This window comes from Naegleria fowleri, assembly GCF_008403515.1.
Source record: "Naegleria fowleri strain ATCC 30894 chromosome Unknown tig22, whole genome shotgun sequence".
In the NCBI taxonomy this organism is placed as follows: Eukaryota; Heterolobosea; class Eutetramitea; order Acrasida; family Naegleriidae; genus Naegleria; species Naegleria fowleri.
In genome coordinates, this window is record NW_025407954.1 from 504,337 (window position 1) to 518,676 (window position 14,340).

A 14,340-nucleotide genomic window follows, 5' to 3' on the forward strand; every position below is an offset into this window, starting at 1 on the left:
TGGTTGTGGTTCTTGATATATATTACTATCCCGTACGGAAGATTGAAAATTAGAGGTGGTGATGATGGTGCGATTTCAATACAACTTTTTTCGGAGTCGTGTTTGGATCACCAAAAACAACACTTTAACGTTTGAAGTTATCAACGATTCAAATAATAACTGATGAAACAGGCGAAGGTAATGTATTGATGGATGCAAAGTTAGCAGTGCAACGATGTGTTGACGACGACGACGGTGGTGGTGATGATGCGAACTACTCTCAGAGCAGTTTTTTTCTGTTGCTTGCTTTGAATCTCTTGTCAAACTTTGAAAATCACAAAAGGAAAGGCTTGAGTGTTTTGGGATGACAAAAAGATTTTATCAAAGATCATTAATGAGCTTTGGGTTGATGATTTAATTCAACCACTTTTTGCACTTGGCAGACCCACAGTGACATGGAATCTTATTCTCTTCGAGTGGAAACTTGTAGTCGTACGTGATTTCTTCTCCAATTTCAATTCTCTTGGTAGCATAAATAACAACCTTTTTCTGCCTATCTTTCTCAATAATTTTAGCACAGCAGTTAGGGTCACAACTGTGATTAATAAATCTGGCCAAGTTACCACGCTTAGTTGCATCAATGATATAGTCATCGTCTAATCTGAATAGATAGCTAGAACCGATACCAATTTGCTCATATCGTTTTTCTCTAATATCTGAGAGTGCTTCTCGAATGACCTCTCCAACATACTCAATAACCATTTCATCCTTTTCAATAGTCTCCAAAGCAAATAATCCCCAATCATGAATTGGTGATTTAGCAAACTTTAACTTCTTTGCTCTATTTTGGAATTGGTTGACTTTTGTGTCGTCTTGTGCCATTTTCAGTGCTCGTCTTGACTCTGCACGCTGTCTTCTACTTTCATTAGTATTTTTCTTAGCTTCTAACTCCATTCTTCTCATTGTATTTTTCATCATATCCTTAACAACGCTCTCAGACACTGGTTTTTTGATCTCTTTCATTTCTCTTATTTCTTTAAGGGTCAGACCTCTGAGTTTGGAGCATCCATCCGTGATTGCCTTCAATTTTTCGTCAATTTCTTGTTCTTCCTTTGAGAGTTTAAATGGCACATTTTGAGCTTTCTTTTTACCTGCCTTCTTTAGATCATGATGCTTCCTCTTCTTTAAATTGGTCTCTTCTGATGTAACTCCTTCTAAATTTGTTTGATGTTGATCATTGAGAGAGGCCTCATCATCAAATTGATATTCTTCCTCGCTGTCATGCTCCATTCTATCTTGATTTTTGGATAATGAGCTATGATCTTCTAATTTTGGTGATTGGAAATCGTTTTCTTCTCTCATATATTTAGAGGATCCTTCACTAATCAGATCATGCTCGTCATTTTCTGATTTCTCATCTTCGCTGGATTGCGGTTCCTCTTTTTCTGCCTTGCTTTGCATTGCAAACCTTTCCAAAAATCTCTCTTTTTCTTCCAGATCCCTTTTGATTTTCTCCAATACAATATTCTTCATGACATCTTCTGAATCTTTTTGCTTTTTAGACTCTAATATATTTTTAGCAAATGGAGCAAACACATTTTTCCTAAACCTTTTCAACAATGCCTCCTTAATCTTAAGCTTGATTCTGTCATAGAGTTTCTCTTGTATTGAGGTTTCTGTAGGTTGATAATTTTCAGGATAGATTGGTTCAAGCTCCATCACATACCCTAAAACAACATGATTATTTAAGTGTTGATATGCTGATGTGAGATCGTCTGGATTGTTAAACTCTACTATATACATTTGCTCGGTCTCGTTAAAATAGAAACGAGAGCACATATAATCGTAAAATACGTTTGAAAGTTTGTCTTTCTTACTGCGTGGATATTTGGTCAAAACTTTTAGTTGAAATCTAGAAGAAGGCTGATAACCTTGTTGATAGTAAGGATAAGAGAATGGGTAGAGGGGATAAGGATAGGGATAATAATCAAACATGTTCACAAGTTCCTCACGTTGGTAAGGTTTTGGCTTTGGCTTTTCTTTTTCTTGCTTTTTGAGTTTCTCTTCTTTCTTTTCTTGCTCTCTTTTTTTCCCTGATATGAGATTCGGATTTGAAATCGCCTTTTCGTCTTCTAATACTCCGTAAAAATCGTATTCAATACTAAATTTTATGCTTTTGTCGTCATGCAGCTCTTCAACTGCTCTTATGCAGGTGTCAAAATCTTTAAATATTGCAGTTGCAAATATTACTTGATCAGTCTCCTTGTTATAATATGCATCAAATTCAGTTATTGATCCTGTAGTTTTTATGATGTCTGCAATATGACCAGCTTTAAAATCTTTAGGTATTTCAGAAATAGCTATTTTAGGCTGCTTTTTAACTGTTAAACTCCGCAGGTATTCCTTTGTGTTCACAATAAACCCTTGCTCAAGACATATTGGGGGAATTTCAAGAGTCGTGGATAGTTGAATTTTTGAGAAATATTCTGACTTTTTGATAGATTTTGTGCTTTGAATGTATTTTTTTTTCTTGGATTTTTTTGCGTCTCCCTTGTCCTCCACTGTAGCATTTTCGTCAATATAATATTCGAATAGTCTTGGATCTCTAGGCACCGTGGTGCTCTCTATTATTTGCTCCTCTTCCTCTTGTAATTTCTCTTTTTCTGGCTCTGATTTTGAGGAATCGTTCGCTGTAATGTTTTCTTTGTTCTTTTCTATTGTTTTTTCATTTTCTTGCATTGTATCTTTGACTTCCTCTTCATTTCTAGTATTTTTGTAATGTTCTCTGTTGAATGATTGATTTTGCTCAACTCTTCCTTTATCGTATGACATGGGGTGAGCTACGGGATAACCTGGAAAATATGGATAAGGGTAGGGATATGGATATTGTAGGTAAGGATAGGGCATTGCATAGTCTTCATTGTAGTGACTGTCACTCTTGCTAGGAGACGTCAGATAGGGATCGGAAGGAGTTGTGGAGGAGTTGGAGGTTTCAGTGGGATGATGAGCAGCATACGGATGACTTGCATATCCTGAGCTGTCGACAGGATGAAAAGGAGGATAATTGTACATAGTTTCGGGATAGTGATGATGCATCATGTGAGGTGCATAGACATCATCATAGGGAGGAAAAGGATTATATTGATTGTGCAGAGTATGTTCGTATGAGTCAGTCCGACGGTGGCCTCTATTTGAGTAATTACTACTACTCGCTCCACCCGAAGTATTCGTGTATCGTCGTTCTCTGTTGTAAGATGGAACATTTCTGTTGTTTTGGCTGTGTGATTGATTTGGACTCTCACCATTGTAATATCGGTTACTACCCCGGTTCCTATTATATGATTGACTGCCATACCGACCACGATCGTTGAAACCTTGCTGTCCCGATGATGACGATCCTTCATACAATCTTCTGGAGAGATGAACAGAATCCGTATTAGTGGTTGAGTTGCTTGGCGTCGTTGCACCATAAATTCTTCTTCCATTGTTATTAACGATGGAATTGTTGTTCCGAGAGTTTACCGAAGAGGATCCCTTCATCAAATCCTCTTTGCTCCCAAGTGTTGAATCAGTCAATAATTTTCTATTATCGCCATCACCCAGCGTACTATCGGAAGCTTTGTTTTGGAAAGAAACATTGGTATGATCATTGGAATGTTCAGGTGTTATTCTGCTGATATTATTATTACTACTTGTTGCATCTTCTACACTTTTACTATTTGGTTGTCGACTTGGATCAACGCTATCGCCTCCTCCGTTTGTGTTGTAGCTCGAGCGTGGAGTGTCGGCAGTGCTCGCACCAAAACGGCTCATTTTTTGTTAACAGAAAATTTGACTGGAAAAATTTGGAATTTTATCAATAACAAAAACCAACGCATCAACAATTAGCTCAAATTTGATTTTTCAAGTTGTCATCTCTGCCCAGATTGAATATTCAGTGAATGTTTGCTTCCCATTCATTGTTTTACACTAGGCACTAACACTTATTGAAGATTATTTTGTTGTGGTGTGAATGCTCATATTTGATGTCACAAAATATATGCACCTCTTTTTTCCAATCAAAGAATAGGTTTAGCTCTGCATATCGCAACGGCGCATCACCCCACCTTCTTATAAAAATGTTATTGGATTTGTCAATATATTCGACAAAGTCAAGCACATTTCTATCCAAAAACCTGTCTATTTTTACAACCTCAAAATTATTATAGACCATCTTGGTGTCTGGAGTGTAGGAGTTGAGAGTTGCATTCGTGGGTTTCGTTTTGATGTACTCTTGTATCATCGTTGTCATTCCAGCAACAACTTCACCTCCGTCTTCATCCAATGCTATTGTACCATAGGCAAAGTTGTTTTGTCTCATTTTCTCAAAAGGATCGTATTTGAGTTCCTCTAAAATGAATGAATCAGTATCGAGTCTCCAATAATATTCGTACTGCTGGATTACTGGTAGCTCAAATATTTCCTTAAAGTAAAATCTTATCATGCATTTGTACCCTAATGACCATTGTACTTTGACGGGCTGTTTAATGGGATCCCAATGAGATGGTATTTCAAATTTCACAAAATAGTACTCTAAGGGTACTTCCGACGAGATGGCTTTTGTTTTAAGCTTGACCTGATTTAACAATCCTTCTTGGAGTGATCGGTCATAAAACACTAATATTGGATATTTGTGCTTTTGGTTAAAATTCTGGTGAAGCAGCGTAATGCTTCGCAAATAATTTGTTATCTCACTTTCGTGAAGAAGATATACAATCACTCCTTTCTTTTTTGGTGGTATTTTCGTTTCCCGAGAGAGATTTGGATCAACATGGACCTCTCTGCCTTTATGCTGTAATAAAACCTCATTTTCCTTATTGGTTTTAAAACTATCCTTAAAAAAGGTGAAAAAAAGAAAATAACTCATCATGAAGATGGCGAACATGATCCACGTGATGAGCTGCACTTTATCCATTTTTTGTTTGGTTATTAAGGTAGAGTTGCGAATGATGAGCTATTCCCGCCTTCAAATTCCAAACCGAAAAATTGTTTAAAAAAATATATTCAGCTAAAGCTTCCTTTCGCATCTCTCTCACAACAACCATGACTGAACCCGAAAAGAAGAAGAAAAAGCTCTCCAATACTGTTGATAATCTCAGCTCGTCCCTTGGATCATCAAGCAGCTTGAATTATACATCAGCGGAAACAAAAAAGTTTAACAAATTAAACCGAATGGTCGAAGAAGAAGGAGTAGAGGATCTCGCTGATTATGAAGAGGAAGACGAACGAAGATCCAATGAAAGTGATGATGATGAAATGTGTGTGGTTGCAAATGATGTGATTCACTTTCGTATCGTCCGAAATGAAGGCGAATTGGACTTGAATCAACAAATTGATGTAAACGATATCGAGAACACGAAACGGTTTCTTGATTTTCAACCAACATTTACGCATCAGCTGTTCGGAGAGAATGAAAAGATTGGTATGTGATCGTGATTTATCAACAATGCTTAATTTTAATATTTTCATTCTGTAAGAGGGATATGAGAATATTCGGATCAATATTTTCTTTACCAACTCACTTTATTGTTGGTTGAATATTCAATGCGACAGCAAGAGGTATGTGTAATACAAATCGAGAATGATTTTTAAACTTGAACGATTCACAGTGATGATGCGACTGATGTCAAAGGTATTCTTACTGCTAAGGATATAGAATTTCCATTTTCCGATTATCGTGCACCTCCTCTCTATTTCCCTTATACTGAAAATTTAACAGAATTCAAGTCAAAACTTTCACAACCTAATACACCTAAAGGAGAACAAATAGATGTCTACTACAGAGAAGGAAGATGTTTTGAGATTTATAAAGCTTCAATGTCTCAAATTGGAGTTCTTCACAAACCATGGCAATTTCTCTCATTGTTCTTCATTGATGGAACCTCATTCATCAATGATCAAGATGAGAATTGGGAGTTCTTTTTAAGGTAATTATTTGAACTGTCATGATTGCACTAACAATATTCTTTAAAGCTATGAGAAGGTGAAAAATACAGAAACAAACAACTTTGAATATATTCCTATTGGATTCTCCTCTATATATCCTTTCTTTGTGATGAAGAAAGACGGAAACCAATTGATTGATACAAGAAGACTGCGAGTTAGCCAATTCCTCATCCTTCCTCCTTTCCAGGGGCAAGGTCACGGTAGAAAACTCCTGCTTGCCATTTATACCTACGCCACTAAGGGATTTAAGGAACAAAAAGCTGTAGTAGGATACAATGCTTTGAGTTTCGATGAAAAGACTTTTCCTCCAAGAGAATGTTATGAAGTAACTGTTGAAAATCCAGGTGATGACTTCCAAACAATGAGAACAAAGGTGGATTTGGAGGTATGTGCACCTCTGTTCAAAGCTGCTAAAAGAAAAGCTGATGAAACGGAAAGAGAAACCTTTGAAGACTTCAAAAAGAGAGCCAAACCAATAACCAAACTTTCTGATGGACAACTGAGGCTTTGTTTTGAGATACTTTGGTTGAAATCTCTGAATGAAAATGTAAATACAACTAATGAGGAAAGAAACGAATTCAAACTATTTATTAAGAAGAGATTATACCGTGAATACGATATGGAGGGCGCTTTTGAAGATGATGAAGAACGCAAAGAAAAACTTGAAGAGCTCTACCAAGAGCAAGTGAATGAATATAAAGTTTTTTTGAAATAAAACAATGTCTTCTCCACAAGTTTACAATTTTGGTGTTTAGTTAATGTACAGATCTTTGTTATTATTATTCGACACTTTGTGCTTACTTGTTCATGAAGTTAGCATGTTCAATACTGTTGGTAGGTACAACAAATTTAACACAACTAGGCATGATGGTGTATGTTGCTGGCAATTTTCCTACCACTTCTCCATCACATTCCAAATATACATCATCCACGGTTTCGGGATTCTTACTTGCCTTCACTGTTTTCACACGCTCATGCAAACTAGCCAATGGATTGGTTCCATGTGTTCCATATTGAATTTGATAGAAAACGTATGGTACGTTCCATAATCTTAGATTATGCAAAATGCAAACATCAAATGCTTGAGAAGTAATGGATGCATTCGGATTGATACGCATACCTATAGTTGCATGTAATGTATTAATAAAAGGCTATTAATAATGATGTGTGACACCTACCTCCACCAAAACACCTTCCATTGCCAATGCAGACCAACTGGCCGATACCATCTTTCACAACTTTTCCATCAATTTCAACCTTAATCGATGGATTCGCATAGGTCAATTGCTTCCACAAAGTTTGAATATTATAATTGATCTCTTTGCTAATGGAACTATTATTCACCGCATTCAAAATTGAAGAACTAATTCCAAAACTACTCTCATTCATGTAAAACCTCACACCTTTATCATTAGTGTCTAATTGACATGCTGACCTATCTCTGTATTGAGTTGGAATATGCTCATCATTCACTGCTTCATCAATCTCTCCGGTGTGATCCTTTGTATATTCAACTCGTCCAATATCAGCATGAATGGTTTCTCCGTCTTCTGCCAACATGTGAATGTACTTTTCAAAGAACTTTAAATCACTCACATTCACATCCACACCCAATGTTTTATGCAAATCATTTCCGGAACCAATGGGCAGCACAGCAAATGCCACTGGAAGAGGTTTGTTATTCAATGCCTTCTCATCCAAATACAAACATCCTCGAACCAATCCATTCAATACATTGAATGTACTTCCATCACCTCCGGCACTAATGATATAATCACAACGATCCTCTACGATGAGTTGAAAGGCACAACGAGTGCCATCATCACGGCATTGAGTGGGCATACATTTCACTAACCGATCGCCAAAGAATCGCTCCAGAAGAGGAAGAACCACTGCTTTGAAGAGAGATTGTGCTTGGCCTGGAATCAAGAGAAATATGACAATTATACATTAGTGATAGTTAGGAATTATACCATGATCATCATCATCAGGTTGTGTTCGATTTCAATCATCCATTGATGAATGAACGAATGAATGGGTTGTTGAAATCGGTTGGTGTTGCAATCGTATATTCATAAAAAATCGTGAAGATGATGACAGGTTCATGATTGAAAGGAAATGGAAATGGTTCATCCCCGAAGAAAAATCGTGAAGATGATCAGGTTCATAGTTTCATACGATTTATGATAATCATAAATATGTATTGTTGAATCGCACGGTTGAAAATGAAATACATTGTAAACCATTCTCGACTTACCTCCTCTCGATGATGGATTATAAATCACACCGACTCGCTTGTAGATGGATGGTTTCTCACAAATTGTTGGACTCATTTCCGAAGAAGAAATAGAAGAAGGAAAGGAGGATGATGAGGATACAAAATTGAAACAAAAACTATAGTTTGCAAAAAGGATGCGCACAAAGACGTTGAAAAAAAGAAAAGCCTAGTAGAAGAAGGAGATTCTTCGAATTTGTAGCACAACGAAAGTGATGGAAAGTGTGAATACTTTTTTTTGATGGTTTTTATTTCAGAAACGTCAATATCATACATTCATTTGGAGAGAAGTGGAAATATTCGACTATGGTGTCAGGTGTCAATGTGTGAAAGTGTTTTCGTGTTTGGAAAGAAGTGGGATGAACCTTATGATCATATGGAGAGGTTCATCGAACCTGTTGATTGTAGAGATGGGTTGCAACAACCACCAACTCTCTCAAATGAATGTAAAAAAGAAAGCATATAAAAAGAGCGAATAGAATGACACGCCTTGATGGTGGCAATTCCTTATTTTCGAAATGGTCGTGCATCAACAACATATCTTCATTACGTTGGCATCGCTCACCCCTTTTCATTTTCAGTTGGTATATCCAAAGAACAATCTCCCTCACTTTATAACAAGAGAGTGTTTGCCACTGAGAGCATCCATTCCAGATTTTTTAACAATAAAAAACGCGAATATGACCGAAAGGGTTTTCAAAGGTGAGTTTTGACATCCAAGATTGCGAAGAAAGTAACTGTTGGACTCGTCATGATCACGGACACGCTCGTTTCATAATATCTTACTTCGGAATGAAATGGATTTTATTTAATTATGAAATTATTAATATTAATATTTGAATTAGCGATTGTGATTGGAGACACACAGGTAATGTTTGGCAGTTAGAAAAATCAAGTCGAAATTGATTTGAAATATTTTACAAATAATGGAATGTATCTGAATTATCATTCGTGATTGAATGAATTAAATCATGAACTCTATTTAGGTTGGGAAAAGCAGTCTCATGATGTCAATAACGTGTGAAAAAAAAGAAACGAAACCAACAATAGGAGTTGAAATGAAAATCAAAAGCTTGGTGATTGGAGACAAACATTACAAAATTACAATATTTGATACGTAGGTTTTGCGCCATATTTTCAAATATATATTTGAAATAATGAATACTATTTCTCTAAACTGCAGTGCTGGTCATGAAAGATTTAGAACTGTCACATCCTCCTATTATCGAGGATCTCATTTGGTATTTCTTGTATACGATGTGACAAATAGGAAAACATTCGAAGACACAAAAATTTGGTTATTAGATTTTAGAACTACGTTTTATAATTCGGATGGATGTGCTCCCTACATAACATTAATTGGAAACAAAATAGACATGAAAGACCAGCGAGTCGTAAGCCAAGACGAGGGAGAAATGCTTCGAAAAGAATTAGAGTTGGATGCTTTCTACGAAGTGAGTGTGGAAAAAGAGATTGGTGTGATGGAAGCTTTTGAAAATGCTGTCTGTATGTGTTATCAATTTCAATGATTTACATTATGTCAATCTCACAATAATATTTATTGATAGCTTGCTATGCATTAAGAGAAGCACAACAGAGAGATCTCTCTTCAGGACCTCTAAAAGCAACAACCATAGCTCTTTCCATTAGCCGAAATCAATCATCCTCTCAAATTCATACAGTCAATCGTTCACCTTCGAGGTGTAGCCAATCGTGTATGATAGGTTAGAGCAATAACGAGTGATCCACTCAAGGAAGGTGTAGAGTTTTCACGACTAGGAATCTGATGATTTTCCTTGTGTTCGGAAAGTCTTGAATGTCCAACATTGTGCATGGATGATTGGGTTCCTCTTTCTTTTAAAGTCGTTAATAAATCATTACGAATTATTTATTCATCCCACTCACCGGTGTACAATCAGAGCCCTCGAAGGATGGTTCCCTTTATTCCTTCGTAGACTCTTTCTTGCAAATCATTTCAATGCAATCATCAAGAAAAAGCTTAGGGGGGTTGAAAGGATGAACAACGACTATTTTTTCTCTTCGAATTGTTTTGAGAAAGACTTCTTTGAAGGAGAATGAAGAGGAATGAAGATTAATGAAAAAGTTTAAATTAAAATTTAAGCAACCACTCAGAGAAATAATAATAATTCATTTCTCGAAGTATTATTTGAAAGATTGGATTGACTCAATTTGACTTTACAAAAGAGACACTACTGACTGCACGTACAAAATGTGTCAACCTTTTGCAAGATGGATCAGCTCCGTGATGGACAAAGATTTCAAAGCCTCACAGTGCTGAGCTCCGAAGAACTGTTCTTTTCAAAACTTTTGACAGTATGAAAAAATGTCGCTCCGAGAGGACCCTTTAATCTTGAGGAGCAAGAGCACTGCTGCCATCATCACGCCAGAAACAACCACTCAGACCTATCAAGAACAACATCACCACGAGCAGTTGTTGTTGCAAGACAGACCATCCTCAAGCACATCACCAACAACGTCCCCGATTTGTCATTTTGACACTCTCTCGAATTCATCAGATGTTGAACATGACATCATCTCATCAACAAGAAATAATGATGATCGTCGACAACAACAACACGATAAATTATTGCAAGATTATGTGATGGTTGACCATCCACCCTCCCTACGACCACAACCATCATCATCATCATTAGCAATGATCGATGATGGATTTCTTGTCATTAATATGGAAGGACGGAGCAGCAATCCTTCGGAAGGGGTTCTCAATACGGGCTCTTCATCTCCGAGAAATTCATCATCTTCTGGACGAAATAGTATGGAAGTCCATCGCAAAAGAAGCACCGTCACTCTCAAGAGACCTCCTCTCCCGATCGATGGAATTGATTTAGCGAGCTATGGCACTCCGAGAACAGGATCAATCCATAAAGACCATCACCATGGTGACCATTCCATAACATGCTCAACCTCCTCCTCATCCTCATCCATACCATCCAATTCAAAAAAATCAACAAGCTCCTCCTCTTCTTCACAACAACAACAATATATTGAAGTGAAACTAGCACAAGCAACAAGGGAATTTAAACAAAATTTATTGAATCAAACCAATGTGTCAACAACTTTAGATTCGAACACACGAGACATTGTGGAACCCAAAGAGATTATATTTCTGGAAAATTTTGCATATGCACTCATTCCTGATGATGTGCCATACTCGGATCCATTGTTTCTGAGTCAAGTGGAACGATTAAAACAAATTATTGAGAGAGAATATTCGGAAGTTGGAGCTCTAGCTCAGTTTAAACGAGATGCAATTTTATGGAAAAAGACTTTGGAAAGTCCTGAATATGAGGCTCTGGGAAATGTATTAAGAAGAATATTTTGTGTATTGAGATATGGAAGTTTGCTGTATAGAGAAAATGAAAAGACACACAAATGGAATCTTTGGAATTCTACAAAATATCCAATTGCGAGTGTTTTATCACATGGCAGTAGAGTTATCATTCAATTGGATAGTATGGATGGAGATGGAGCAATTCATCATAATGGAGATGAACATTCTTTTTGGAAGTGGCTTGTCACGTATGTTATTAAGAAATATTGTTCTTGTGAAATGTATATTTTTTAATGGTCACCACGATTGAAATTTAGTGGAAGTTGTGATGGAGATTTATCGAAATATGTTTCAGTCTATACCAGTGGAAGTACGTTCACAATGATTTGATTGACATTTATATTTCTTTTACACTAATTATGAATCTGATTTATTTAGATGAAGCACGAGTTGAAGGTAAAATAATATTCAGAAGAATGGGAGCTACTCATGCTCTCGATTATTATAAGCCACAGGCATCCGATCAACAATTATTGGACAGTTTACAACAGCTGAATGGTGAAATTACAAATATCACAGAAAAATATCTTAATGAAGACGAATTAGCCATACATGCTCGACAACGAAGAGTTGCAAAAGAAATAGCAAGAGCAAAGGATGATCTTGTTACACAGTCATCGTTTACAACTACCACAAATTACTCTCCATCTAAAATTATTATTGACGATCGATATGACTTTACTTTACCGAACGGAAAGAAAAAAGTGTTGCATGAAACCAAGACTATTGGAATTACATTTAGAGGTAGGTGACTTGAAAAGATTTGGACAAATGATGGGTTTTTGAATTCTTTTTGTGAAAAGATACTAAATTATTTGGAAGCACAGATGCATTATTGAAACATCACAGACGTAAGTATAATTGAGCACGTGACAAAAGATGTTACTGAACTTTAAAGATTGGGGAATGAATTTACCAATTGGAGGAGCAGAAAATCGTTCATTGACAGGCAAGAAAATTGAGGCCAATGGCGAGCATGGCCACATGTATATTTATTATCAATCGCCAAAGAAAGGAAGATTTGGAGGTTTACTAAGTAAGTTTGTTTGTCAATTAGATATAATAATATATTACAATTAATCATCATGAAACAGTTGGTGTGGAAGGATCAGAATATGGGAAATATGATCAATGTGGAGGTTATCATAGTCTTTCAGCAAAATCTCCTCGTTTCTCTCCCACTTTTGGATATAAATGGAGAGCAAAGCGTGATGCACCTGACCTCAGAGATGTACCAAGTCCTGACAAGTATAATTCCCTATTGATAGATCTCACTGGTGGATGGCGACATCTCATTGATAAATTCAACAATGAATGGAATGATGACTATGTGTCAAGACCAGCTCTTCCTTAAGCTTTCCCATTCAAGTATTGCTGTAACGTAATTTTACATCATTTCATTGTTATTATTGATTGATCCAGTGCTAGAAAAACTTCCATAAGAGTCCGATTTTTCACTCTCTGTCGCTTGATGGTGTTCAAGTGTCATTGACATTAATGAAGAACCTCCAGGTGAGGTGCCTGATTGGTCAGCATGCTTAGATTGAAAACTCTCTTCTTTCAAACCATCTACGAAATAATAGAATTCAGGTGTAATCAAATCCGTGGAACAGTTTTGAACAATAATCATTCCTTTGGGAATTGAGTTGGATGGTCCAACGAAAAATCTGTAATTACTGAAATTTGACAAAATTGTTTGTAGAAACAATGTGGATCCCATCAAGAAAGATTTTTCTCTTTCCTCATCTCCAGACTGTTCGACAAGACTTTTCAACGTTCCGATATAAACATTCATCATCATGAGAAATTCTTTCTTTTTCAAAGTACATTCGTGATATCCAAATTTTTCAACCACAGAATATCGTAACACTTTGTTCGTTAAATGTTTGGCGTGATATTCTTCGGAATCGCCCACAGGAGGAGATGAAGATACATCAAATGATGAAGGATCTCTAATCATGAAATGAGATTTCACCTTGTAAATACTCCCATAAAACACCTTCTCAATTTTATAATAATTTGTTACAAGTACATCTCCCGACAAGACATCCCGATATAAAACTTGTCCTAGTGTCATATTATGAGAAAGAAAATGGGGGTTAATAGGAGAACAAGAGGTTATTTTTTAAAAAAAAATTATTTGATAAAATCACAACAAATCCAAAGCTTTTATTCATCATCTCTGAATGCATGGATGCACTGCCTTCCAACTCACTCATACAAGTTTGGCAGAGTTACCACCATCCATAACCATTGAATGGAGAAGGATAGCCATAGAAGGGCATGTAATAATTGGAATACAAGTTATTTCCATAATAATAAGGTCCTTGATAAGCATTTCCATAAGCCATGTAAGGTTGATAATTCACAGCACTCACTTGATTGGAGTATGCTTGAGTGTTTTGAGCGTACGAGTTGTAGTTACCACCAGCAACACCATAATTGGAACTAACCCCTCCCTGATAGCCATAAGCTCCGTTATAAGCGTTGGCCACTTGAGCATGAATCAAGGAGACAGCAAAAGCTACAAGCACTACTGCGACAAGTACAATTGATTTTAAATCAGATTGCATTGGTAAGAGTGTACAAAGTTGTTTGTTTTTTTAGAGTGTTGTGTTATTCTAGAGTAGGGATAACAGAGATTTTAAAGGATTGGAAATGAGTGATAAAAGTGGAAAATCTCTGTTTTTTAATCGAATGAGTGAACGGCTTTCATACTAAAATGACG

General features: G+C 36.5%; 8 protein-coding genes across 8 annotated transcripts; 3 read left to right on the forward strand and 5 right to left on the reverse strand.

Moving 5' to 3' along the window:
- Positions 1-393: 393 nt before the first annotated feature.
- FDP41_001122 (uncharacterized protein) lies at positions 394-3,792 on the reverse strand (the record flags this gene model as incomplete). The annotated part of the gene is made up of 1 exon (XM_044701604.1): positions 394-3,792. One exon carries the CDS (start codon positions 3,790-3,792, stop codon positions 394-396), a length of 3,399 nt encoding a protein of 1,132 aa, XP_044564682.1.
- Positions 3,793-3,955: 163 nt separating this feature from the next.
- Positions 3,956-4,933, reverse strand: FDP41_001123 (uncharacterized protein; the record flags this gene model as incomplete). Its single annotated transcript, XM_044701615.1, has 1 exon — positions 3,956-4,933. One exon carries the CDS (start codon positions 4,931-4,933, stop codon positions 3,956-3,958), a length of 978 nt encoding a protein of 325 aa, XP_044564683.1.
- A 128-nt stretch (positions 4,934-5,061) lies between these two features.
- On the forward strand, positions 5,062-6,679 carry FDP41_001124 (uncharacterized protein; the record flags this gene model as incomplete). The annotated part of the gene is made up of 4 exons (XM_044701626.1): positions 5,062-5,440; positions 5,496-5,577; positions 5,628-5,945; positions 5,992-6,679. The coding sequence occupies 4 exons, from the start codon at positions 5,062-5,064 to the stop codon at positions 6,677-6,679; spliced, it is 1,467 nt and encodes a 488-aa protein (XP_044564684.1).
- An 82-nt stretch (positions 6,680-6,761) lies between these two features.
- FDP41_001125 (uncharacterized protein) lies at positions 6,762-8,297 on the reverse strand (the record flags this gene model as incomplete). Its single annotated transcript, XM_044701637.1, has 3 exons — positions 6,762-7,084; positions 7,143-7,883; positions 8,222-8,297. The coding sequence occupies 3 exons, from the start codon at positions 8,295-8,297 to the stop codon at positions 6,762-6,764; spliced, it is 1,140 nt and encodes a 379-aa protein (XP_044564685.1).
- Positions 8,298-9,297: 1,000 nt separating this feature from the next.
- FDP41_001126 (uncharacterized protein) lies at positions 9,298-9,968 on the forward strand (the record flags this gene model as incomplete). Its single annotated transcript, XM_044701648.1, has 3 exons — positions 9,298-9,356; positions 9,423-9,745; positions 9,808-9,968. 3 exons carry the CDS (start codon positions 9,298-9,300, stop codon positions 9,966-9,968), a joined length of 543 nt encoding a protein of 180 aa, XP_044564686.1.
- A 615-nt stretch (positions 9,969-10,583) lies between these two features.
- Positions 10,584-12,966, forward strand: FDP41_001127 (uncharacterized protein; the record flags this gene model as incomplete). The annotated part of the gene is made up of 6 exons (XM_044701659.1): positions 10,584-11,800; positions 11,870-11,922; positions 11,991-12,356; positions 12,416-12,463; positions 12,511-12,648; positions 12,707-12,966. 6 exons carry the CDS (start codon positions 10,584-10,586, stop codon positions 12,964-12,966), a joined length of 2,082 nt encoding a protein of 693 aa, XP_044564687.1.
- Positions 12,967-12,999: 33 nt separating this feature from the next.
- On the reverse strand, positions 13,000-13,689 carry FDP41_001128 (uncharacterized protein; the record flags this gene model as incomplete). The annotated part of the gene is made up of 1 exon (XM_044701670.1): positions 13,000-13,689. The coding sequence occupies one exon, from the start codon at positions 13,687-13,689 to the stop codon at positions 13,000-13,002; it is 690 nt and encodes a 229-aa protein (XP_044564688.1).
- Positions 13,690-13,846: 157 nt separating this feature from the next.
- FDP41_001129 (uncharacterized protein) lies at positions 13,847-14,185 on the reverse strand (the record flags this gene model as incomplete). Its single annotated transcript, XM_044701681.1, has 1 exon — positions 13,847-14,185. The coding sequence occupies one exon, from the start codon at positions 14,183-14,185 to the stop codon at positions 13,847-13,849; it is 339 nt and encodes a 112-aa protein (XP_044564689.1).
- Between the last annotated feature and the right edge of the window lie 155 nt (positions 14,186-14,340).